The sequence below is a fragment of the Jatropha curcas genome, chromosome 5, assembly GCF_041381405.1.
Source record: "Jatropha curcas cultivar XTBG-Jc1 chromosome 5, XTBG_Jcur_1.0, whole genome shotgun sequence".
Lineage (NCBI taxonomy): Eukaryota > Viridiplantae > Streptophyta > Magnoliopsida > Malpighiales > Euphorbiaceae > Jatropha > Jatropha curcas.
The window spans coordinates 29,232,056-29,254,820 of record NC_143155.1 but is presented as its reverse complement, the minus strand read 5'-3'; the positions used below and the strand labels follow the sequence as shown (position 1 = coordinate 29,254,820).

General features: G+C 35.2%; 6 protein-coding genes across 9 annotated transcripts; all 6 read left to right on the top strand.

Moving 5' to 3' along the window:
• The first annotated feature begins 748 nt into the window (after positions 1-748).
• LOC149496558 ((+)-neomenthol dehydrogenase-like) lies at positions 749-2,386 on the top strand. The gene is made up of 4 exons (XM_089721640.1): positions 749-1,146; positions 1,232-1,309; positions 1,620-1,799; positions 1,948-2,386. The coding sequence occupies exons 1-4, from the start codon at positions 883-885 to the stop codon at positions 2,323-2,325; spliced, it is 900 nt and encodes a 299-aa protein (XP_089577766.1). The 5' UTR covers positions 749-882; the 3' UTR covers positions 2,326-2,386.
• A 582-nt stretch (positions 2,387-2,968) lies between these two features.
• On the top strand, positions 2,969-6,978 carry LOC105643021 ((+)-neomenthol dehydrogenase). 3 transcript variants are annotated; one of them, XM_012228053.4, is made up of 6 exons: positions 2,969-4,218; positions 5,514-5,606; positions 5,717-5,963; positions 6,064-6,138; positions 6,261-6,437; positions 6,537-6,978. In XM_012228053.4, exons 2-6 carry the CDS (start codon positions 5,587-5,589, stop codon positions 6,912-6,914), a joined length of 897 nt encoding a protein of 298 aa, XP_012083443.1. In that variant the 5' UTR covers positions 2,969-4,218; positions 5,514-5,586; the 3' UTR covers positions 6,915-6,978. The 3 variants fall into 3 exon arrangements, with proteins under 3 accessions (XP_012083443.1, XP_012083442.1, XP_020538483.1); XM_012228052.4 differs by having other exon boundaries at positions 2,973-4,218; positions 5,484-5,606; XM_020682824.3 differs by having other exon boundaries at positions 2,973-4,218; positions 4,569-5,606.
• A 391-nt stretch (positions 6,979-7,369) lies between these two features.
• LOC105643020 ((+)-neomenthol dehydrogenase) lies at positions 7,370-9,132 on the top strand. Its single transcript, XM_012228049.3, has 5 exons — positions 7,370-7,610; positions 7,724-7,970; positions 8,181-8,243; positions 8,339-8,515; positions 8,606-9,132. The coding sequence occupies exons 1-5, from the start codon at positions 7,588-7,590 to the stop codon at positions 8,978-8,980; spliced, it is 885 nt and encodes a 294-aa protein (XP_012083439.1). The 5' UTR covers positions 7,370-7,587; the 3' UTR covers positions 8,981-9,132.
• A 471-nt stretch (positions 9,133-9,603) lies between these two features.
• LOC105643019 ((+)-neomenthol dehydrogenase) lies at positions 9,604-11,556 on the top strand. The gene is made up of 5 exons (XM_012228048.4): positions 9,604-9,762; positions 9,857-10,103; positions 10,342-10,410; positions 10,540-10,728; positions 10,828-11,556. The coding sequence occupies exons 1-5, from the start codon at positions 9,740-9,742 to the stop codon at positions 11,203-11,205; spliced, it is 906 nt and encodes a 301-aa protein (XP_012083438.1). The 5' UTR covers positions 9,604-9,739; the 3' UTR covers positions 11,206-11,556.
• A 537-nt stretch (positions 11,557-12,093) lies between these two features.
• PMM (phosphomannomutase) lies at positions 12,094-15,603 on the top strand. The gene is made up of 12 exons (XM_012228047.4): positions 12,094-12,265; positions 12,644-12,739; positions 12,912-12,956; positions 13,050-13,116; positions 13,195-13,271; positions 13,417-13,452; positions 13,842-13,897; positions 13,990-14,089; positions 14,188-14,283; positions 14,373-14,462; positions 14,626-14,677; positions 15,368-15,603. The coding sequence occupies exons 2-12, from the start codon at positions 12,671-12,673 to the stop codon at positions 15,424-15,426; spliced, it is 747 nt and encodes a 248-aa protein (XP_012083437.1). The 5' UTR covers positions 12,094-12,265; positions 12,644-12,670; the 3' UTR covers positions 15,427-15,603.
• Positions 15,604-18,054: 2,451 nt separating this feature from the next.
• On the top strand, positions 18,055-22,538 carry LOC105643017 (N-terminal nucleophile aminohydrolases (Ntn hydrolases) superfamily protein). Of its 2 annotated transcripts, none has more exons than XM_012228046.4 (11): positions 18,055-18,553; positions 18,704-18,754; positions 19,181-19,301; positions 19,420-19,504; positions 19,657-19,738; positions 19,878-20,007; positions 20,342-20,508; positions 20,614-20,777; positions 21,127-21,250; positions 21,331-21,435; positions 21,980-22,538. In XM_012228046.4, the coding sequence occupies exons 1-11, from the start codon at positions 18,338-18,340 to the stop codon at positions 22,058-22,060; spliced, it is 1,326 nt and encodes a 441-aa protein (XP_012083436.1). In that variant the 5' UTR covers positions 18,055-18,337; the 3' UTR covers positions 22,061-22,538. The 2 variants fall into 2 exon arrangements, with proteins under 2 accessions (XP_012083436.1, XP_020538533.1); XM_020682874.3 differs by having other exon boundaries at positions 20,611-20,777.
• The last annotated feature ends 227 nt before the right edge of the window (positions 22,539-22,765 follow it).

The window sequence follows — 22,765 nt, the reverse complement described above, 5'->3', positions numbered from 1 at the left end:
CTAAAGTAACTTAAGATTCCTAAATTATAATTTGTAACAATTAAAAAAAAAAAGGTGATGCTAAGTGTCTCAGTTTGAGCTAACTAAATACAGATATTTTTAATAATTTAAAATTTTAATTTACCAATAACCATTCTTGTATATGTAAATTAATTTACATATATAATCCTTAAATTTTGACATTGAAATATTTCATTTATAGTTCCAAAGCAATCATCTTGCCATTAATTAATAATCTTTATTTTAAATTACATAACATTTAATAATGCTATTTAATGGTAAATTATCAAAATGTATTTTACATAAGGAGTAAAATAAAATTCAAGTTGACTTTAAAATAATTTGGAATTTTCTCTTGAAAAGTAAATGATCGGAATTCTAAACCTATCTAAAAAAAGTAATGGAAGTTTCGTCTCATCTAGAAAAGTATTTCAATGATAATACCAATGGTATGTTGAAAAATTGAAAATATTTATTGCGTCAATTTCATAATATTTATTATATTTGAAAAATATTTATTTAAAATATTTATTATTTATGGTTTTAAGGATAAATAAATATTTTTTTTATATTATTTTCTTATATAATCAATCATTAAGACTTTAATTTAATAATTTTTTTTAAAAAAATATTATTAAATTAAAACTAATATAATAATTTTTTTTAGCACGTGAAATTCTAAACATCACAAAATAACGCGGATGAAACGTAGCAGACAATAATATCATGCAATATGTCAATGAGTGGTTGTATTGTATTGAACCTTGCTTTTCATGTTCTTTCACGGTTTTGTTTGCACTTATATCACGCTGTTAACTACTTTTCCCCTCTGGAATTTCTATTTTGTTTACAGAATCACAAAAATTTTATCTAACTCCATAGATGGCTGATCTCAGGTATGCAGTAGTCACTGGAGGAAATAAGGGGATAGGTTTTGAAATTTGTCGGCGGTTAGCTTCTAATGGAATTGTGGTGGTATTAACAGCCAGAGATGAGAACAGAGGCCTTGAAGCTGTTAAGAGGCTTAAAGACTCTGGTCTCTCTGATGATAATTTGGTTTTCCATCAGCTTGATGTGACTGACCCGCGCAGCGTTGCTTCGCTAGCAGATTTTGTCAAAATCCAATTTGGAAAACTTGATATTTTGGTACTTCATTCAACGTTCTTACGAACTTGTTTTTCTTATATTTTCATCTGTTTCTTACATATTGTTCTTTCCTTCACTTGTTCAGGTTAACAATGCTGGGATTTCTGGAGTTACAATAGACCATGATGTTTTTCAAAGAGCTAGTGAGCTAAGTGGTGGTTGGGTAAAGTCTATTATGAACCCTTTTTTAAAATTGCATGTTGCTTTTTATTTCTGAATTCAAGGTCATGTTTTGGAATTGGGTTTCGAAGGGAGATTTTGTATTGAAATGATTCTAAATACACTTAAAAATTCCCTTGAGTTTGCTAGTTTTAGCAGATTTGTGTAATTAGAATGTGATTTCATCCCATCAGTGTTTTGCAGTCCGAGAAAAAAAAACTCAATAGATTTAGGCCTTTAGTCCGTCCTATTGGATGTGGAATTTTTTGGGGTGAATAGCTATGGAGGGTATGACGTTCTGTGTTCTGATGCAGCCAGATGGAAAGCAAGTCACCTGGGACGAAATTCAAACGCCAAGTCTTGAGTTGGCAGAACAATGCTTGAAAACAAACTATTATGGTGCAAAACTTATGGTTGAAGCACTAACTCCCCTCCTACAGTTATCTAAAGCTGCAAGGATTGTAAATGTTTCTTCAGCATTGGGATTGTTGCAGGTAACAAAAAGTCTCTCAAAACTAGTGATCCGATCCTATAATTTTGGAGGCCATTTAGCATTGCATATTGCAAACAGTTTGATTTAATGCTAATTCTGAAACAATAAAGACAAAAGTGAATTAACCCTTTTCTTGTCTTGTGGTATAGTTTATACCCAGTGAATGGGCAAAGGGATTGTTGAGTGATGTTGAAAACCTTACTGAAGAGAAAGTGGATGAAGTTTTGAATCAGTTTCTGAAAGATTTCAAGGATGGTTTGGTGGAAACTAAAGGCTGGCCTACTTCTCTATCGGCCTATACTGTTGCAAAGGCTTCTATGAATGCCTACACAAGGATTCTTGCTAAAAAATACCCAAGTTTCGGTGTCAATTCGGTCTGCCCTGGATTTTGCAAGACAGACATAACCACTAATGTTGGCCTCTTAACGTCAGCTGAAGGTGCTGAACATGCTGTGAGGTTAGCACTGTTTCCTGAAGATGGGCCTTCTGGTTGTTTCTTTCTTAGGAAACAAATGTCATGTTTTTGAATCTTTAAAGTTTTATGTACTATTATCCCTCCAAGAATAAGATATTTTCAAGTTTTAATCATGTTCATCTGTTTAGCGTAAATTGAAGTTTGAGTTTAGTATTAGGTATACACATCAATCAATGGCTGCACACAGGAGCAGAACTAGAAGTTGAAGATTAGGGCACGGAATATAATTTTATTTTATTTTCTGTAGTTTGGAGGACGAAATTCATATTTTCTTGAATTTCAACTATAATTTTATTTTTTGGCTAGCTCCACGCCTGGCGGTATGTCACAAAAACAACTAACTAATATATTCTCGCGACTAGAATTTAAAAGGATCTATTAAATAAGTATTCCAATGGAGCTGTAATTAATTAAGCCTACGTTGTAAGGTTCAAATTAAATTTGTTTAGGCAATGTACTAACTGTTTTAGCAATGGTTGGATGTTCTAAGTAGCTGGTAGAAAAGAAAAGGTGCACAACAATCTTATGTGGATTTCACTAATTCTCTGCTTCATAATGAGTGTTGTTATGTTTTTTATGATTTTGATTTTACAACTGATGAGAATTGCCAGAAAAGCAAGATTTTCTCCTTTTGTGCAATCTTTTGCTGATTTTGCTATACTATTGCTTCTTCTTCGCATTTGTTGTCTCATTTCTTGTCGCATTTGAGATGCGGAGGAGAAAATAAAAAACATAAACAATAAAATAACTGAAGACAGCAGAAAATTTACATGGAAAAACAGAGTTTACATAAAAAAAGACAAAGGCTTTTTTGTTCTTTTTCTTTTTCTTACCACACTTCTCTCCTTGTCTCTATTTTTCTATATCTAACACGTTTTGGTCTCCCGTGATTTCCTTTAACAAAAGCTGCTTTCACACGAAATCGAAGTCTCCAAAATTAAGGAAATCAGTCTCCTTGTTTCATGCTAAAATTAAGATCCTTCATAACCTGGTAAACAAGATTTAGAGCAGCATAAAGAACTCCAATTGCACGCCAAAATCCCTGCTTGCACCATTCGATCTACGTAGATATAAATGAATGTAGCACAGGCAATGACACATCTACCCACGGTTGATCCTCGGGCGATTATCAGTAATTGATCGCCTGCCACGGTGGATTTGACGGCGCCCCACGCTTGAAGCCGGAAGTCATCTGAAGTGAATTTGGAATTAGGATCTGCATTACTTATCAAATGATGCGGCGCGCAACGACACTCCTCTTCAGTCACTTTATTTGTGATTATATATCTAAGCCTTTATAAACTTGCATTTTGTCGCAATTTATTTGTCTTGACTCTCGATCTTGCAACTCGTATTCCAGCTGAGAGTTATAAATTGTGACAATTGCAAGTTTATAAAGGCTTAGAGATAGTCTTCTTCCACGGTTTTGTTTGGACAATATTAACTATATTTTCCTCTCTGGAATTTCTATTTTGTTTACAGAATCACATGAAACTTTATCTCACTTCATAGATGGATGATTTTAGGTATGCATTAGTCACTGGAGCAAACATGGGGACGGGTTTTGAAATTTGTAGGCAGTTGGCTTCTAATGTAATTGTGGTGGCGTTAACAGCCAGAGATGAGAACAGAGGCCTTTAAGCTGTTAAGAGGCTTAAAGACTCTGGTTTTTCTGATGATAATTTGATTTTCCATCAGCTTGATGTGGTCGACCCTCGAAGGCGTTGCTTCGCTAGCAGATTTTGTCGAAATCCAATTTGGACAACTGGATATTTTGATACATTTACGTCCTCAGATTCTTATGTTTTCTTATGTTTTCATCTGTTCCTTACAGATTGTTGTTTCCTTCACTTGTGCATGTTAACAACACTGCGATTTCTGGAGTTACACTTGACCTGTTGACCGTGGTGCTTTTGAAAGAGCTACTGAGCTTAGTGGTGGTTCGGTAAAGTCCTTTTTAGACCTTTTTTTTTCCAAATTGCATCTTGCTATTTATTTCTGCATTCAAGGTCATGTTTTGGATCTGGGTTTGTAATAAATTCGAAGTGGGATTTGTATATTGAAATGATTCTAAATACATAATAAATACTCCCTTTAGTTTGCTAGTTTTAACAGATTTGTGTGATTAGAATGATTTCATTCCGTCAGGGTTTCGCAGTCCGAGAAAAGGAATTCAATAGATTTAGGCATTTAGTTCATCCTATTGGATATGGAATTTTTTGGGTGAATAGCTATGGAGGGTATGACATACATAGAAATTTTGATTTCATTCATTTTGCTTTGCTTCGTCTGTAGGAATCAAAAGTGGAGTGGAGAATGCTAATCAAGTGGTAGTCTGATTAGTCTTCTCATTCATGTAAAAGCCCTTCAAGGAGAAGACTACCTTTGTTGTGTAGCCTACAGTGTTATTTGAACACATAAAAGCCTCCAATAAATTAAAAAAAAAATAGTGGAGTGGAGAATAAATTAAAATATCAAAAAATAAGATATTGTAACAAAAAAAAGGTGTATAATTTAAATTTTTTATAATAAAAAAGGGAGATAGTAAGCCATTTCTATGTATTCCCAATCCCATCTAGAAATTTCAATTTCAATTTTATTCTCTTCCTATTCCTGTCCTTGAAAGTTAGCGAATTATTCATTTCTGCCTCCTAAACTTCAAAAAAAATTATAGTTTGTCCTCCACTAGTTCCGCCCTCATATTTTGGAAAACAAATCGGTTTAGTTATATATTTGACTTGTGCACTTGATTTTTCACGTCTAACAAATTTCAACAAAAAAGAAAAAGGAAGGAAGAAAATAACGAAAAGAAAGGATTTTTACATATGCAAAAGGCTAATGCCAATTATGAATGTGATGGCGGGATTCATTCTAAAAGAATCTGATGAATCAGCTTTGGTAATTATTATAATCAAGAAAGCAAAAAGGTTTTTTTCCTTTTGTAGTTAGGTAATTTCTTGTAGACCAAACAGAAGGGTCTAAAGAGTTATTTTCTTGGAAACTTCATTCTTTATGTCTGTTATGATGGAATTGGAATTTTCACCGACAGCATTGTAGTTAGTTTATGTGGATAATTTGCCGGACAGGTGTAAGTTCTTGGACTAATTCATATTAATAAAAGGAATTTTAAACTCTAGTATAGTAAAACAAACAGTTTGGATGATACATCTTATGCATTGTTTTCTTGTGTTTTGTTTAATTTTGAGACAGGTTGATCCCTTGTTCCCTTTGGAACTGTAGGTTATGTAATACCAAGTAAATTTAAAAACAGGTCCTCCTGTCTTGGTGCTAATATCTCAATTTCTAACAAACTATGGCAGAATCAACAAGCAGGTACTAATTGGTTGCTTCCACTGTGATTTTTGTCCACCTTGCCCTCTGATTGGATTAATGGGTTTTGCTTAAATCTGAAGACTCTTCTTTTTGATATTTTTGCTGGTCAGGTATGCAGTTGTTACTGGGGGTAACAAAGGACTTGGATGGGGAATTGTACAACTGCTGGCATCAAATGGGATTACTGTCATACTGACAGCTAGAGATGAAAACCGAGGCCTTGAAGCTATTGAAAAGCTGAAAGAGTCTGGTCTTTCTGATGGTGTGGTTTTCCATCAGCTTGATGTTTTGGATCCTGCTAGCATTGCTTCTCTTGCTGAATTCATCAAAACTCAATTTGGAAAACTTGATATTTTGGTGCGTTCAATAGCCAATTTCCTCATATCCCCTGTTTCATTTTCCTTTATTATTCTGAAGGAAACTATAATGACTTCTTGCTCGAATAAACTCTATGCAGGTGAACAATGCAGGAGTCGGAGGAAACATTATTGACTCCAGCAAATTAGATTCTATGACCTTAACTGGCACTGAGGTGAGTCTTTTACAAAGGATTTATTTTTAGAATTAGTTTAGTTTATGGAAAATTGCCCTAGAACAACCATGTTTTGGTAATGGTTGAAGTAAAACTAGTTGAGTTGCTTGCCATTTATGTAGGATGATGTGATAAATGTCTGGAGTAAAGTATTGACTGAAAATTACGAGTTAGCAGAAGAATGTGTCAACACAAACTACTACGGCGCGAAAAGAACAGCTGAAGCTCTTATTCCACTTCTCCAACAATCTGATTCACCAAAGATTATAAACATTTCTTCCACCATGGCAACATTTAAGGTATTATTATACTAATTAAATAATTAATTTGGCTTGGAATCATGAATTATCTATAACTTAACAGTAACACAACTTTCTTGCCATTTATATATTTTTCAGTATTTAACAAATGAGTGGGCTAAAGAAGTGTTCAGCAATGTTGAAATGCTTTCAGAGGAGAGAATAGATGAGGTGGTAAATGTATTCCTAAGAGATTACAAGGAAAATTCTTTAGAAACAAAAGGATGGCCTTCTTTTTTATCTGCATATTCCGTCTCGAAAGCAGCCATGAATGCTCACACAAGACTTCTTGCCAGAAATTACCCTAATTTCTCCATCAATTGTGTTAACCCTGGCTCCATCAAAACGGATATTACTTGCAATCGTGGAGTCTTTACTGTTGAAGAAGCAGCTGTATATCCTGTGAAATTGGCACTGTTGCCTCACGGTGGACCTTCTGGTCTCTTTTTCCTTCTCGATCAAGTTACTTCCTTTTGAAATTACTTGTAATTTGTATCAAAACGTCAAAAGTAATAATAATGCTAAGCATTCTTGTTAGGAATCGAAATGTCCATATACACTTCAGCGGAAATTAAATCAATAAAAATTAAAAAAAATTTTATTAAAACGAGGATATTTTTAACAATATACTGGAAAAAAAATATATAAATAATTTTTTAAAAATTATTATTTTTATTAATTTGGTTCATAATATACCAACGGAACTTAAGGGCCAAAATGAAAAGAAAAGTTGAAAGTAAAATTGGAAGAGGCTAATAATTTTGGAAAATATATATAAAATTTAAAGGAAAAATTGCATTTAGGGGATTCTGCCCCCACATGCGCCCAGCAAATCTGCCAAATAGATACGTGTGTCTCATACATCATGTGCAGATAAATACACAAGGTTATTGATCTCGTCATGAGAAAAAAGAGAAGGAAATGTCAGGTGTAAGAGGAATGGACATGCATCGTGTATTTTCCTTTTCTGACGTTGCCTGTCTTAAAACCATACATCATCTTTGTGGCTCTCCTTCCTTGTCTTGGATTTGCCCCAATTCTTGATTACTTCAAAACATATAACAGAGTGATCACATAATTTATGGTAAAATTAAATATTCTGGAGATAAGGTAACTGCTAAAGCAAACACTTAAGCTCGTTTCATCATCAATGGCAGAAGAAGCAACCAAGAGGCAATTAATCGTTTCGTCTTCACACATACACACTCCTCTCTAGCTCCCTCTTACTGCTGATTCTCGTTTGTTACAGTTTAATTCTTTATTTATTTATTTTATTTTTTGCTCAGATATGCAGTAGTTACAGGAGCAAACAAGGGGATTGGGTTTGAAATTTGTAGGCAGCTGGGTTCAAATGGGATTGTTGTAGTGTTAACAGCCAGAGATGAGAAAAGAGGCCTTGACGCTCTTCAAAAACTCAACGACTCTGGTCTATCTGATTATGTGTTGTTTCATCAACTTGATGTAGCTAACACTGCCAGTATATCTGCTCTTGCTGATTTCATCAAAACACAATTTGGAAAGCTTGATATTTTGGTATCGATCGAACTAATAATCCCTGTGTTTTCTTCTTCATTTAATTTTGACTATCTGAACTTTTATATGAGTGACAACTTTAGAATTTCTGAACTCGGAATTGAAAAGATGGAACTTAATTAAAAATGATTTTTTCTCATATATCTACTTGTTATATATATAATAAGCTTTTATAAGATGAATGATGAAGGAGGTAAAACCTCTTTTCAGGTGAATAATGCAGGTATTAGTGGAAATGAAGCTGATGCCGATGCTTTAAGAGCTTTTGATAGGGTATAAGTTTCTATAAATAAACATATATATGAAGCTAATTAAAGGAAGTGTGAATTAATGAATTGATACGCAAGTTTCTTTCATTGGTACTGCAGGAAGGAGCAGGTATCAATTGGCATAAAATAACAACTGAAACTTACGAGTTAGCTGAAGAATGCGTTGCAATAAATTATTATGGTGCCAAAAGAATGGTGGAGGCATTTGTTCCCCTACTCCAATTATCTGATTCACCAAGAATTGTTAATGTTTCATCCACCATGGGAAAGTTGAAGGTAAAGACCATTTTAACAGAAAAAAAAAAAAAAAGATTCTTTTTCCAGTAATTAAATTGTGATCGAGTTTGCTAATGGTGTTTGCTTCAGAATGTAAAAAATGAATGGGCTAAACGAGTGCTGGACGATGCTGAAAACCTTTCAGAAGAGAAAATAGATGAGGTGTTGAGCAAATACCTCAATGATTTTAAAGAGGGTTCACTAGAAAGCTGGCCTTCTTTCCTGTCTGCATATATTCTCTCAAAGGCAGCCATGAATGCTTATACAAGGATCACAGCAAACAAGTTTCCAACTTTCCGCATTAATTGCGTCTGTCCTGGATTTGTCAAAACAGATATAAACTTAAATACTGGAATATTGTCTCTTGAAGAAGGTGCTGAAATCCCTGTGAGGGTAGCACTGTTGCCTGACGATGGTCCTTCTGGTTGCTTCTTTGACCGCAAGCAGGTGTCGTCTTTTGATTAGCTGTATCATCGAGTCTTGCTTGGCCACCAGTATTTAATCCATCTTCTTTATATGGAATTATATACTGTATGTATACGTATTTTCCAAAAGAATGCTGGAATTTTTGTATGTGAAAATTAACAGCTAAATAAAGAGAATTAAATTCATCACAACTGTGTCTTTAATTTTTTATTTTTTAGTTTTGGGATATAAGTTATCTTAATTGCATTACTCGCTTCTCTTGTTGATTTTGCTAAAACCAAATTCGGAGAGCTTGATATCTTTTTTACTTGGTGAACGTAATATTTATATATGTCATTATAAATTTTTTTTCCACTTTAACAAATACATGGAGAATTATTTTTTTTTTCCACTTATCAAATAAAATAAATAATAGCTGAAATTCTTAGCTTTTTTATATATGTTGTATATATATTTATAATAAGACAAATTATAAATAGTAAAAGTCAGTTTTGTCATATTCATGGTAATGCTAATTATAATAACTTTTGACTTTTGATGATTTTAAATGAAATTATTTTACCAAAAAAAAAAAAGTTTTAAGTAAAACTATACTAACAGTTATTAATTACTATCGAAATTATATTCAATTAATAACTTTTTTGGTACAATGGACAGACAATTATTTTTGTTAAAGTTGTTCTCCAGAACGGTCCAAACAGCGTTTCCATTAAAGGAAAAAGGGCAAATTATGGAGATAAGATAAGGGAAAAAAAAAAATCAGTGAAAGCTGAACACTTGAAGCTCGTTTGATAATCAATGGGGGAAGAACCAACCAAGAGGCAATTCTTTCATTCTTCACATACACAATTATCCTCCATCTCTGCTTCTGCTACTTTTCGTTTATGACAATTTCTTATATATAATTTTTTTCAGGTATGCAGTAGTTACCGGTGCAAATAAGGGAATTGGATTTGAAATTTGTAGGCAGTTGGCTTCAAATGGGATTGTTGTAGTATTAACGGCCAGAGATGAGAAAAGAGGGCTTGAAGCTCTTCAAAAACTCCAAGACTCTGGTCTATCTGATTATGTATTGTTTCATCAACTTGATGTGGCAGACACTGCCAGTATTGCTGCTCTTGCTGATTTCATCAAAACCCAATTCGGAAAGCTTGACATCTTGGTATGTGTCAATCATTCAAACCCACGATTTTTGTTTTTTCTTCATTTTTTTTTTTTTTGTTTGTGTATGATAGTTAATTATAGATTGAGGAATGTGTACAGTTCAATTTCTTTGTGGTAGGAAAATATTTTTTTCGAGATTTAATCTGCTTCCTATTCAAATTTCTCTCAAGTGAAAATAATGAAAACAATTTTCAAGATTTATATAAGTTGAATGATACTGCTTCACCTCTTTGCAGGTGAATAATGCAGGTGTCGGTGGAGTTATACTTGATGGTGATGCTTTAAGAGCTTCTGATTTTGGCAAGGTAAGTTTCTATTAAATGACAAAACAAATGGATATCATAGTTGGAGATGAAGTAGAGTATGATTCTATAGATAGCCAGAGCAAACTGTAAAATTTTGGTTTAGCTATTAAGTTTGTTTCTTTAATACAGGAAGGTGTAAATGTGTTTTCTTTGGATTGGGATAAAATAATAGCAAGTCAAACAAGTGAGTTGGCTGAAGAATGCATTGCAATAAATTATTACGGTGCCAAAAGAACAGCTGAGGCACTTATTCCCCTGCTCCAGTTGTCTGATTCGCCAAGGATTGTTAATGTTTCCTCCATGGGAGGGGCATTGAAGGTAAACCCATATCACATTTTACCAGAGATTACTAAATAATAATTATCATGCACAAAGCAATTACTAAAACTGATGTTTCCTTGCAATTTTTTTTTTCAGAATATACAAAATGAATGGGCTAAAGAAGTGTTAGGTGATGCTGATAATCTCTCGGAGGAGAGAATTGATGAGGTGTTGAACAAGTATCTAAACGATTTTAAAGAAAGCTCGCCGGAAACAAAAGGATGGCCTGAATTTTTTTCTGCTTATGAGCTCTCAAAAGCAGCTCTGAATGCCTACACGAGGATCCTAGCCAAGAAGTTGCCATCTTTTCGCATCAATTCTGTCTGCCCTGGCTTAGTCAAGACAGACCTAATATTCAACATGGGAAAATTGTCTCCAGCAGAAGGGGCTGAAAGTGCAGTGAGGTTAGCATTATTACCTAACGATGGTCCTTCTGGTTGTCTCTTTGATCGTAAGGACGAATCACCTTTTTGATTGAACATTCCACAAGCTTCTATGCTTTGGCAATAACTGTGTCAGGATTTAATATAAATATTCCACTTTGTTTTTTTTTTTTTTTTTTACGTAGAATAAGGTTTCGTAGGGACTAGACAAGTGAAGCGTGGCTGATTAGCGAGCTTAGGCCTATTACTCCCTACCTTAAACCTAGTTTTTTTTTTTTCTGTGGTTTTTGGCTTAGGCAAAATAAGTGGTCCCCTCATTCTCATAATATTAACGTTTGATGGGTAAGAATATTCCATTAGATCTAATTTCGCTATGTATTACTGTTGGTTGGATCCCAATCACAAAGTCTAAAGTGGTGAACTACTTGTAACTTTCGTGCAAGTCCATCTCTTGATAACCAAGTCAAATGCATGTGCTTGTGGCTGTGGTGGATTTCTTCCAGCTGCCGCATTACTTTTACAAAATTATTACTCGGTCTGTCTAGAAATATAATTCATTTAAAATTATTATAAAGTGAATATTTATTAATTTGATTAAAGTATTTTTCTAAAAAATTATAAAAATAATTATAAAATTTAATATAAACAAGGACAAAATTTAAAAATATTATTAATTATTCGTTGACATTCTTCAGATGGTTTATATTTATGAATAAAAGAATTATCTTAATACGATCCATATTTGTGAAAATAATGTATTTTACTAATTTAATCATTTCATTTCGGCCGGATGGCAAATCGGCGCTTTTGGAGGCCTATTTCACGTTACGTAAGGCGTAAAATCTCTGCCACTTCCACCCGCTACATCGTCATGGACTGGCACCTTGTTGGAAAATTACAAAAAGATCAAAAGTAATCCTTGCCGTTTAGAATTACACGTGGACGGCCGTTATTACATCACAAACACAATTTTGTAATCAGTATTCAGTAGTCAAGATCTTAACTTTTTCACACTCAAGCTATATCGCTCAACAATTCATTTAATACCCAGGAACTCCCAAGGATCCGCCATTTTTGAGATCTATTTTAAACTCCTTGTTTAAATTCCGGTCCCGAATCCGACGCAAAGAATCCCTGCCCTCTACTCACTGGTAAGGCGATTAATCTTTTCTAATCAAAAGAATAATTTCCTGGTTTGCCTTTTTCACATATTGCGCTTCTCTAGTTCTTGGCCTCCGTTTGGCTGCAATTAATTCACTTCCACCGCTTCGTCTATTTCTAATTTTTTGTTTTCGAACGGGTCCTCCTTTGTAATTTTCTCACAATTTGATTGTTTGATGGAGTTTGTACCTGAAGCCTGAATCTAATGATATTTCAATTATGTGCTTTGCACATTGTGGTAAATGTTTGAGTAATCTGATAGTATGCTGTGTTGAATCCCAAGTTTTTTGAGAAATCAAGAGGGTCTGGACTTCTTTTTTTAGTTCTTTTTGAACTGAAAGCTTACAGCTTTATGAACTTCATGACAGGGAAATAAGTGTATATTATAAGTTCCAATGGCAGCGAGAAAACCTGGTGTAATTGCCTTGTTTGATGTTGATGGAACTCTCACAGCCCCAAGAAAGGTATCGAATTTCTTCTCTGTCCATTTTATTCAATTGGGTTTTAATGCTGCTCCTTTTTAAAGGTGTACTAAGATTTGTGCAAATTGCCTAAGTTTATCTGATGCTCGATTTATTATAATACTACAAAAGTAACTGACTTTTTCTTGTTTGGCGTTCTCACCTCAAATCCCAGGTATCCACTCCAAAGATGTTAGAGTTCATGCAGGAACTCCGAAAGGTATGCATTAATTTAGCATAGTGTTAGAAATTTATCCAAGTATTGCTTTTGTTTGCTTCTGTTATGTCCACGATTTTCTTCGCTTAACTGAAGGTTGTTACTGTGGGAGTGGTGGGTGGATCTGACCTCTCTAAGATATCAGAGCAGCTTGGCAAGACAGGTTTGCTAAATAGCTCTTAAATATATGCTTGTAGAAATAAATAGTGAGGAGCTCTTAATTGTATTTTTGGCTTTGCAGTTACTGATGATTATGATTTCGTATTTTCGGAGAATGGGCTTGTAGCTCATAAAGATGGGAAGCTTATTGGCACCCAGGTAATGCTAACCAAAAACCGATACTACTTGAGCTCTGAATTGGATTTGTTTCCTGAAAATTACTCGTGGGCAATGAACTGCGTGAATTTAACTTTTTCCTTTGAATTGATGTTTGATTCCCTAATCGATTATTTTCTGTTTCCAGAGCTTGAAGACTTTTCTTGGAGAAGAAAAGCTCAAGGTAAGTTACTCTCTGATTAAACATTGTAAATTAATTGCCTAAAATAGGGGAAAAAAAAAGGATAACTAGAGTAAAGAATAATCTAACGAATGATGTTTTCCAAGGCAACTTATGATTTATGTGCTCAACACTTGGTACATGACAGCCATATTTGACCCCATGTAAGACTGCCTGTATAGTAAAAGTGATCAATAAATTTTTTCAGAATTCTTCGAAATGAAACATAATTGCAATTAATTGTGAAATGTAAAGAGTTAAATTAGATTTTGGTTGGAATAATTTTGGCAATGATAATTAAATAGTGGCTTGACCCCCAGGTGCACAAAATATGGAATCAGCATGTGAATCATATCAGTATGTATTCTGACAGATTGTGAATGATTATGCAGGAATTTATAAATTTTACACTTCATTATATTGCTGACCTGGATATTCCAATAAAAAGGTGAGTGTATTGGAAGCCTGAAAGTACATTTTTATGCATATCAATCTGATGAAGAAAATGAGATTGAAGAAGACCTTTAATAATTGATGTAGGGGAACATTTATAGAATTTCGGAGTGGGATGATTAATGTATCTCCAATTGGGCGAAATTGCAGCCAAGAAGAAAGGGACGAATTTGAAAAGTATGACAAGGTTAGCAAACACACTGCTTCGGCTTTATTAACAGGTTATATTGGAAGCTATTGTTTTTATGATCTAGATTCTAAATGCTGAGTACTCAATGTTTTCAGGTCCATAACATTCGCCCAAAAATGGTTTCTGTACTGCGTGAGAAGTTCTCTCACCTTAACCTTACATTTTCAATAGGTGGACAGATAAGCTTTGATGTGAGTGAACTGTATGGTTTATGATGATCTTGAACTGGTTAAATAGAAGGCATTTGGAAGGCAATCACACTCACTAGTGCTTGTAACAGGTTTTTCCTCAAGGTTGGGACAAGACATACTGCTTGAGATACCTCAATGAGTTTAATGAAATCCACTTCTTTGGTGACAAAACTTACAAGGTTCGTCTAATTTCATTGCGCATCTCTTTCCTCATTCTCTGACCTTGCATTTTTTTTCACCAATTGCTTGCTTGAGATATTTGTCTACTTCTATGCTTTGCTCACTGTTGAATAACCTTTGCATTTACCATTTGAAATTTTTTTTTTTAAATTTTGGTATCAGGGAGGAAATGACTATGAAATATATGAATCAGATCGAACTGTGGGTCACACAGGTAAGCAAATGATTTCATCATTAATCTATCTATATTGGCATTTGGCATATTGAATATGAAAACAGAATCATCGCATTTTTTTTTTGTTTTAAATATGATGCAGCTGTAAAGAAATAAACCAAACAAAAAAAAAGGTTTTTGGAAAGACTAGTCGATATGCTAAAGATTAAATATTGTTCATGTAGAAGAAAAGAACATTTGGAACAAACGATAATAAGTGTTTACTTTGGCTCCCTCAAAATGCTGGGATAGCTCACCCATAAGGGAACTTCTTTAACCTTATGGTTTCCGTGGACCCAAGTTTTTGGTACTGTAAAGAGGCTTATATAAGCTATTTAACAATGCGGACGCTCAATTCCAAACAATCTCCTCCTCCCAATCACACACACACTCACATACACACAGATAGACTCTGTAACTAGCTAGTTGCTGGGAATTTCAAAACAAGATTTCTAATATTTGATGCCACTTTCCTCCAATTTTCCCCAAAAATGTTTTAAGATGCATATTTTTTTTGCTCACCGTCCACTACTGCTTTGTAATTGTTACTTATGACGGAGTTGCTACAATGCATCCAGATTACATTTAATTAAGATATACCTCTTTTATTTGTTTATGAGCGTAGCTATATGCTTCTAGTTGTTTATGGTGTATGAAATTATTTCACCTCTGCCACTTAATCTCTTGCAGTTACCAGCCCTGATGATACAGTGGTGCAGTGTAAAGCTCTCTTCCTAGCAAATCCTTGAACTATATGGCAATTATTTTTTGGTTCAATTGTATTCCCCATTGATAGCAAATGATTATCTGTTAACTGGGGGAAATCCTATTTAAATTAAATTTAAATTAAAAGGCGAAAATTATGCCCTTACTCATTTGTATATTACACTTTTGAGAATAAGTGTCAAAGTAGAATTTTTGCCCAAGTAATTTTTCTAACAATTCAGAATGGATGGAGAGATGTTGTCAACTCGCTCCCATATTGCTATTATTGTATCACGTTACAGTGTATGATTCAGTCTAAATTTTTTCTAAACTGCCGTTACAAATTTAATTGGGATGAAGCTTTTAAAAAACCAAACCAGAACCCCTGCTGGTAGAGATGTATGTACCAAAACTTGGAGGAGCTTTGTATCTTTTTCAATTGATACGAGCCCTTGGACCTTTAATAAGCTTTTTTGAATGGTTTGCTTATCTGCCATATTTCTCCTTCAGTAGCCTAATAAGTTATTCATACATCAAAAAATGAATGCACAAATATAAAAAGTGAATGAATAAAATACAGAAAATATAATATTTATAACATTAATAATTTACTCTTTTGAAACTCTAAATATAAAAAATTTTGGAAGTGAAGCAAAAATTATCTTAAAGATCAAGCACTTAATTTTTTTTCACTATCTTATTTGTTTAGTTTAAATTTACTACAACTGAAGAGCAACTAAACTAACTAATCAACACTGTACAATACATAAAAATGTTTAGTCAAGGTCAGGGATGGCCATAGTAGCCTTTTTTCTCAGAAATCAAAACAAAATAAAACCAACATGCAGACAACAATTGATGAATACAACTTTCTTCTGTTATAAGTTTTCTCCTTTTTCCCAGCATTTTTTCCTCTCTGACTCGAATTGATCTTGTAAGAAAAAAGAAGCTTAATATTAGTATCAGTCAAGGATTTGGGAACACCATTCACAGTCAGATACTAAGAAAGCACCTAGAGAACATATCCATCAAGCTACCAATGAATGAAGTAGAAATACAGCTTTGCATTATTTGAAATGGAAAATCAGAGTGAGACTGTCAATCTAAAAACTCAAACTTTTGCAGAAAAACAGCAAAATAAAACTAAGAAGTTAAAAGATAAAGAGAAAACTCACTTAAATCGCGAACGGTGGCTTTAACAGTAAAACCTCGCTCGACTAAGAGCTTGAGAAGCCAAGACTCAATGCAACCTGAAGCTCCTGTTACGCACACTCAGTTTTCCTTCTTTACTCCTATCTCTTTTTCTTTCTCATCTCTTTCGAAACTCAACAAACTCGGTAGAATCTCTGAGGCGCGACATCAGCAAGACTGCAACAATCAAGACCTATGTCGACGGAAAAACTTAAGACGTGATGCCACGTCACTAAAGGCAGGCCACATGAGCTTCTATGCGTCGACATGGTGCAGTCTCACATCAGTGCTTTGAGCCGCAAAGGGCAATCATTACGTGGCATAACGCATTATCATTGGCTGGATACCATGTCACCAAGAGGAACACCTAAGCAAAAAATTCCAGTGGTTAAATAACACGTAAGTGACTTATGCCACGCCAGCGACGAACATACACGTGGCTACGACCATGTCAGCACAATATCATAAACACACGTCATCAAACCGGAACCACGTAGGCAAACATGCGCATGAGGATGAAGTACACATCAGCTTGTTCTGCCAGGTAAACAAACTGCCAAAGTGGCAACATGAGTTAGATCTTGACAGGAAGCAAAGTGTAGTCACATGTCTACAGACTACGTCAGCCGAAAAATTTACGTTGGCGAGTCAGTCCACGTGCTTTCATACGCATCAGTGTCTTCTGCCAGCCGAGAAAGGACTGCAGATGTGGCACAAACCACATCAGCCATAAAATCCAACTGTCTTTACGCCTCTTGGCGTTCAACACTACTAAGCAATAGGACGTCAAGATTCTAACAAGGATGCCCGGGCATCAGTCCACGTGGATGAATTGCACATGGGTGCCTCCGGGCAAGCAGACCAATTTGTCCACGTGTATGCAACACTTCAGCTCAATTTGCCAGCAAAGCGAGATGCAGCAGACGTGGCACGACAACAGGCGCCAGGTGTATGTGTCCAAGATCAGTAAGTGAAAGACAAATCAGCGCTCTCTGCCACGTTTGCTCATATGTCCAACTTGGCAGAACCCACGTCATTTCAAAACTCCACGTGTCATACTGCCACGTAGGAGCGTGACGAGGGAATGTGCAACGTGTATGTTGCGTACGTCACCATGTCTGTCCACATAGACGAATCTTTTCAGGTTGTTGTGGACACATCAGCAATAAACTGAGCAATAGGACGGCACGTGTCTTACATTCCCCATCGTCTCTCTCTATCTCGCCGCATTTCCGGCGACAAAGACAGAGGGACGATGGCCTGAATTTCCTCTCCTGACAACACAGAATCCCTCAACGACACTTGGCGGCTTCGAAGTGAAAAGCAACAAACAATCAATTCATGCACTCTCCAGAGAACCAGGTACTAATATGATCGTAAGGCGATATAAAGATTGAAACTTTGATATTAATGCAACTGAAAGACCAAGAACAAAAATGAAGCCAGATATCAAAATTAGTGCAGAGAGATAAGAGTTACAGTCACAGACTTGGGTCACGAACTGAAGCTTTGACTATGAAGCCACATTGAAGCAATAACTTCACTAGCCAGGAAGCTACATAACCGGATGCTCGGGTCACGCTAACTACTTTCCCTTCTCTGCTCATTCTCTCCCTCTCTCTGTTTCTGGGATTTTTCACGAAACAGAATATCCATATGACTGTTTACGGATGCAACCATTTGTCTTGGAGACAAGAGGAGCTCTACGTTTATGAGCAAGACTAAAGAGTGGCTTAACAAGAGATGGGTTGGGCCCAAATATAAATGAAAATTGAAAAGAACATTGAGAACAACATTTTCACCACGCCGACTCTAACAATTGCTCCCATCTCGTCAATGGCTTGTATGGCTGAGGATCAAAACCCTAGGTTCTTCATTGCCGTTCACGTTGGCGCGGGTTATCACGCGCCATCCAGCGAGAAAGCCCTAAGGTCCGCCATGAAACGCGCTTGCCTCGCTGCTGCTTCTGTTCTTCGCAAGGTGCTTTCTTCGTATCCTCTTCTCGCTGATCTCCTCGTCTTTTTTTTTTTTTTTTTTTTTTTGCATTTTTTTCCGTTTTCTCAATGAGCATGGATTTCTATGTGCATTAGTCTTTTAATATTGTGTCTTCTTTCATTCTCGCTGATTTAGGGTTCGGGTGGATGTCTGGATGCTGTTACAGCTGCTATTCAAGTGTTGGAGGTATCTTATTTTCCTTGTATTGATATATGATATCTATGCTTTTGGAATTTCCGTTAACAGTAATTAGATAGGTGCAACTTAGTGGTTGCTGATAAATGCTATAATTAGTTCCAATCTTGTAATTGATGTACTTGCCTCTTTCTATTTGGCTTCTTTCTTTCAAAAAGAAAAAATTATGCAAAAATAGGCCGATCCAATGGGTTCTTGCCTGAAATGAAAAGTTGCAAGAGTTCTATTTCACCCGGCCTAGAGTTGATCGATGGGGCTGCCTCAAGGTCTTACATGTTTTTACTCATGTTTAGTTTCATGGAAGGCCCTAAATCTGTGCATAATATCAGCTGTCTTATCCATCAAACGTTTAGTCTCATATATCTTTGCATATACATATGCGAGAGATGAAATGCTTAAATTATCACTTCATTACAGGATGATCCTTGGACAAATGCGGGCAGAGGCTCTAATTTGACAGAGGATGGCAGTGTGGAGTGTGATGCGAGCATAATGGATGGTGACTCTGGGGCATTTGGAGCTGTTGGAGCATTGCGAGGTGCTCCTGGGCACTTCTCTCTCTCTGTTTTTTTTTTTTTTTTTTTTTTTTGGTGAATGTCCAGATTGAGTCATGTCTTAAGCTTTCACTTTCATTTATTTCATTAGTTCTAGACCAGGTGTCCGAAATGCCATCCAGATTGCTGCCTTACTGGCCAAGGAGCAAATGACAGGTTCTTCATTGTTGGGTCGAATACCTCCCATGTAATGCTTGCACTATCTTGTTTCTTTATTGCATAAATGCCTTGTGAAAAGTTTCCTTTTTTATCCTTCGTGTTTTCTTTACATCTTCCTCTTCATACCCTCTCTCTCCATACATATGGTTTTCTCATGGGAGCATTTTATGTCTGCCCTAGGTTCTTGGTAAGTGAAGGTGCTCGTATATGGGCAAAATCCAAAGGCTTTGATTTGCCGGCAACTATAGAAGAGGCTGACAAGGTTAATTTTCTCCCCTTTGTCTATTTAAGAAATTTAAGTTTGATAACTTTTTTTGCATATTGTATAATTAAAGATTTTACCTGATCAATTTTCGTTAGATTATTCTTCTGATATCTAACTTTTGCATATTTTGAAACAGTGGCTAGTGACAGAAAGGGCAAGAGGACAGTGGAAGAAGTACAAAGCGATGCTTCTGAATGCCACTGCCGATATTGATGTTTCCGATGGAAGATTCAGTTGTAATTCTCAGGAGACCACAAAAATACCAGGTTGTGCTATCAGTCTTTCATATTCAACAAATCAATTGCTCCCATTAGAGAAATGCATTGTGTCTGAAAATCATCCATCCCTTGCTATTGCTAGTGATTTTTAGAACATATTTTAGTCCACTATCAGCAATCATAATGATTGGTCTTAAACATTTTGTTTCCCATAACTGGCAACTTTATTCTTAGGCTATTACTGTGTACCATGTCTATGTATTTATCAATATGGATTTTGTATCTGCAGTCTATTATTGTTTGTTTCTTTTTGACTTGAACTTCAGCAGGCTTTTCTAAACATCACAATGTCTTATGAACTTCAGTTGCATTTATATTTCAGAATTAGAAGTTCATTCTGGCAACTCTTCAAAAGGGAATACTGGTAGTCAATCATCTATGTCGTGTGCATTGGAAGAGGATAATATCATGGACACCGTTGGAGTCATTTGTGTTGACAGTGAAGGGCACATAGCTTCTGGCTCCTCTAGTGGCGGTATAGCATTGAAGGTGATGGATTGTTGTTATAATTTGCTTTTTCATGATTATCATCAGTTAGAAGTACCAGTTACAATAGTTTTGTTCTTTCTTCCTGTAAAAAAAAAAATGTAGCAGGTTAGTGGGCGTGTGGGGTTGGCAGCTATGTATGGTTCAGGTTGTTGGGCTTCTTCGAGAGGGCTGTTTGGGGCTCCATTCATCGTCGGTTGCTGTGTTTCTGGAGCAGGAGAATATCTAATGAAAGGATTTGCAGCTCGAGAGTGCTGTGTTTCATTATCAATGTATGATTGGCTTTTCAAGACATGTCTTGGTATTAAGAATTCCAGACCCCACCATTTCCAAGTCCAAATAAGGGGGAAAAAGTAAATGAATAAATATACATATAACTGGGTTTCTGTGATTGCTTCAATTAGAGCTTCTGGGAGTTGAATTCATTTTGGCTTTAATCCATATTGAGTCTGAAAAAAAAAAAACTCTGTAATCACATGCCATTGCCAGTTAAAATACACGGACACCTTTGTCAGCTGCCATAGGACCTTTAGAGATGTGCTTTGATGCATTACCCACTACTTTTAATTTGCAAAATGATGGCCTGTTATGCTAGATTGACAAGGTTACTTTATTGCTTAGTTCACAGGCTGGCCCTGCCTCTGCTAGCATGAAAGTTTTACGTTCTGTAGTTATGGACAACAGTCAAAACATTAATGATAAAAGTGCAGGGATTTTACTTGTGCAAGCTGATGCACCTCAATCGGTTAGCCCCTATATAAAACCTTGCTTCTGAATTCATTCAAAACACTTTTTTTTTTTTTCATAAGCATTATTGTTCTTTAGGCTCCAGGAAATTCACCAAAGCTGAAGGCTGTAGAGATTGCAGCTGCATTCACTTCCTTGTCTTTTGGTATAGGATATTTTGGGAGCTCTATGGAACGACCCAAGGTACTATCAATCTGCTTTGAGCCTCGGCATTTATTTATTTATTTACTCATTCATTAATTTATTTATCTACTTTGAGTGAATCTAAGTTCACAATATTAATATCAATCTGAAACCATAAAAAAATGTTTGAAGAGATTTTTGATATCAATCTCAGAGCCTAGATATCATGTATCTTGTGGTTTGGGCATAGTTCAATTGTTTCACAATAGTAAATTTTTATGTTGAAATTTTTGGCTAGGCTGACTTTAACTTTCATCCATATACTATAGAGCAACATGAATATGAATGTTTTATGAAGTGGTAACAGTACTTGCATTTTGGCTCCATTATTTCCTTGTTTGTCATTAATTTGAATGTCAGAACCACGTCTTAAAGGCGAACAGAGATAATTATTGTTTTGAACTCCCATCATTGTTGGGCAACTAATTATCTTAGATGTTATAAAAATAACTACCTTTTCATGAGACAATTCATGGGTACTGTTATAAGCCTCTTTTTTGATTTCTTGCATAAAAGTAAAATTTTTCTTTTCATTATCTTTCAGGTTTCTGTTCTCCGTAGTACAAAACAGCAAAGCCAAACTGGAATAGACCATTTTGAAGCACGAATCGATCTTTCTTCCTAAAGTCTTTGAGACTAGAATCTTGCTTCACCGATTTTAGATTTTCAGATCAATTTTGAAAGCTAGAGAAACAGATGCAGTAATAGAGTGAAGGGTGTTCAAATCAAATTTCAGAAATGATTTCGAAGTAGACAAGTTATCAAGTTGTAGGAGAAACGAAAACTAGATCCATAACTCTTGGTATGATTAGCGTGCAACTCTGAAAAATCCCCTGACAGGGGCGAGAGTGGACTCGGGTGCTTTTTACATTGGTGTTCAAGTCAACATTTACTTATTCTTCTTTATTTTGTAAGGAAAGATGTGATTTCCAATGTACTGGTGCTTAAAGGCATTCTTAAAACAAAAATCATACAAAATAATGAACAGGAGAAAATTCTTAATAGAATTTTGCAGGTGTAGGATGGATTTTGATCCTCTCCTTGAGAAATTCGATGTTGAAATTAGTTAATTAATTGATTAATATTAATCTTTTCTTTTTCAATTTATTTATAATCAATCTACTATCTGTTGGATAAACAAAAAAACAAAATATTAATTTTTACTTTAAAAAATTGAAAATTTAATTCCAATCCTTTTCCATCCTCTAACAATAAATTTTTTAGAATTTTTTTGTTATAAAAATATTGTCTAAGTAAAAAATCTATTTATTTATTTATTGCTTAAAACTAAGTAATTAAATATAAATTCAAAATTTGTCTCCAATAATTC

Excerpts from the sequence above, each read along its gene's own strand:
- LOC149496558 (XM_089721640.1), top strand. The coding sequence starts at position 883 with ATGGCTGATCTCAGGTATGCAGTAGTCACTGGAGGAAATAAGGGGATA. Across the intron at positions 1,310-1,619 it reads GTGAGCTAAGTGGTGGTTGG|CCAGATGGAAAGCAAGTCAC; the intron begins GTAAAGTCTATT and ends GTTCTGATGCAG. Across the intron at positions 1,800-1,947 it reads CAGCATTGGGATTGTTGCAG|TTTATACCCAGTGAATGGGC; the intron begins GTAACAAAAAGT and ends CTTGTGGTATAG.
- LOC105643021 (XM_012228053.4), top strand. The coding sequence starts at position 5,587 with ATGGCAGAATCAACAAGCAG. Across the intron at positions 5,964-6,063 it reads TTGGAAAACTTGATATTTTG|GTGAACAATGCAGGAGTCGG; the intron begins GTGCGTTCAATA and ends AACTCTATGCAG. Across the intron at positions 6,139-6,260 it reads TGACCTTAACTGGCACTGAG|GATGATGTGATAAATGTCTG; the intron begins GTGAGTCTTTTA and ends CCATTTATGTAG.
- LOC105643020 (XM_012228049.3), top strand. The coding sequence starts at position 7,588 with ATGGCAGAAGAAGCAACCAAGAG. Across the intron at positions 7,971-8,180 it reads TTGGAAAGCTTGATATTTTG|GTGAATAATGCAGGTATTAG; the intron begins GTATCGATCGAA and ends ACCTCTTTTCAG. Across the intron at positions 8,244-8,338 it reads CTTTAAGAGCTTTTGATAGG|GAAGGAGCAGGTATCAATTG; the intron begins GTATAAGTTTCT and ends TTGGTACTGCAG.
- LOC105643019 (XM_012228048.4), top strand. The coding sequence starts at position 9,740 with ATGGGGGAAGAACCAACCAAGAG. Across the intron at positions 9,763-9,856 it reads GGGGAAGAACCAACCAAGAG|GTATGCAGTAGTTACCGGTG; the intron begins GCAATTCTTTCA and ends AATTTTTTTCAG. Across the intron at positions 10,411-10,539 it reads GAGCTTCTGATTTTGGCAAG|GAAGGTGTAAATGTGTTTTC; the intron begins GTAAGTTTCTAT and ends TCTTTAATACAG.
- PMM (XM_012228047.4), top strand. The coding sequence starts at position 12,671 with ATGGCAGCGAGAAAACCTGGTGTAATTGCCTTGTTTGATGTTGATGGA. Across the intron at positions 13,272-13,416 it reads GGAAGCTTATTGGCACCCAG|AGCTTGAAGACTTTTCTTGG; the intron begins GTAATGCTAACC and ends TTCTGTTTCCAG. Across the intron at positions 13,453-13,841 it reads TTGGAGAAGAAAAGCTCAAG|GAATTTATAAATTTTACACT; the intron begins GTAAGTTACTCT and ends ATGATTATGCAG.
- LOC105643017 (XM_020682874.3), top strand. The coding sequence starts at position 18,338 with ATGAAAATTGAAAAGAACATTGAGAACAACATTTTCACCACGCCGACT. Across the intron at positions 18,755-19,180 it reads CTGCTATTCAAGTGTTGGAG|GATGATCCTTGGACAAATGC; the intron begins GTATCTTATTTT and ends ACTTCATTACAG. Across the intron at positions 19,302-19,419 it reads AGCTGTTGGAGCATTGCGAG|GTGTCCGAAATGCCATCCAG; the intron begins GTGCTCCTGGGC and ends GTTCTAGACCAG.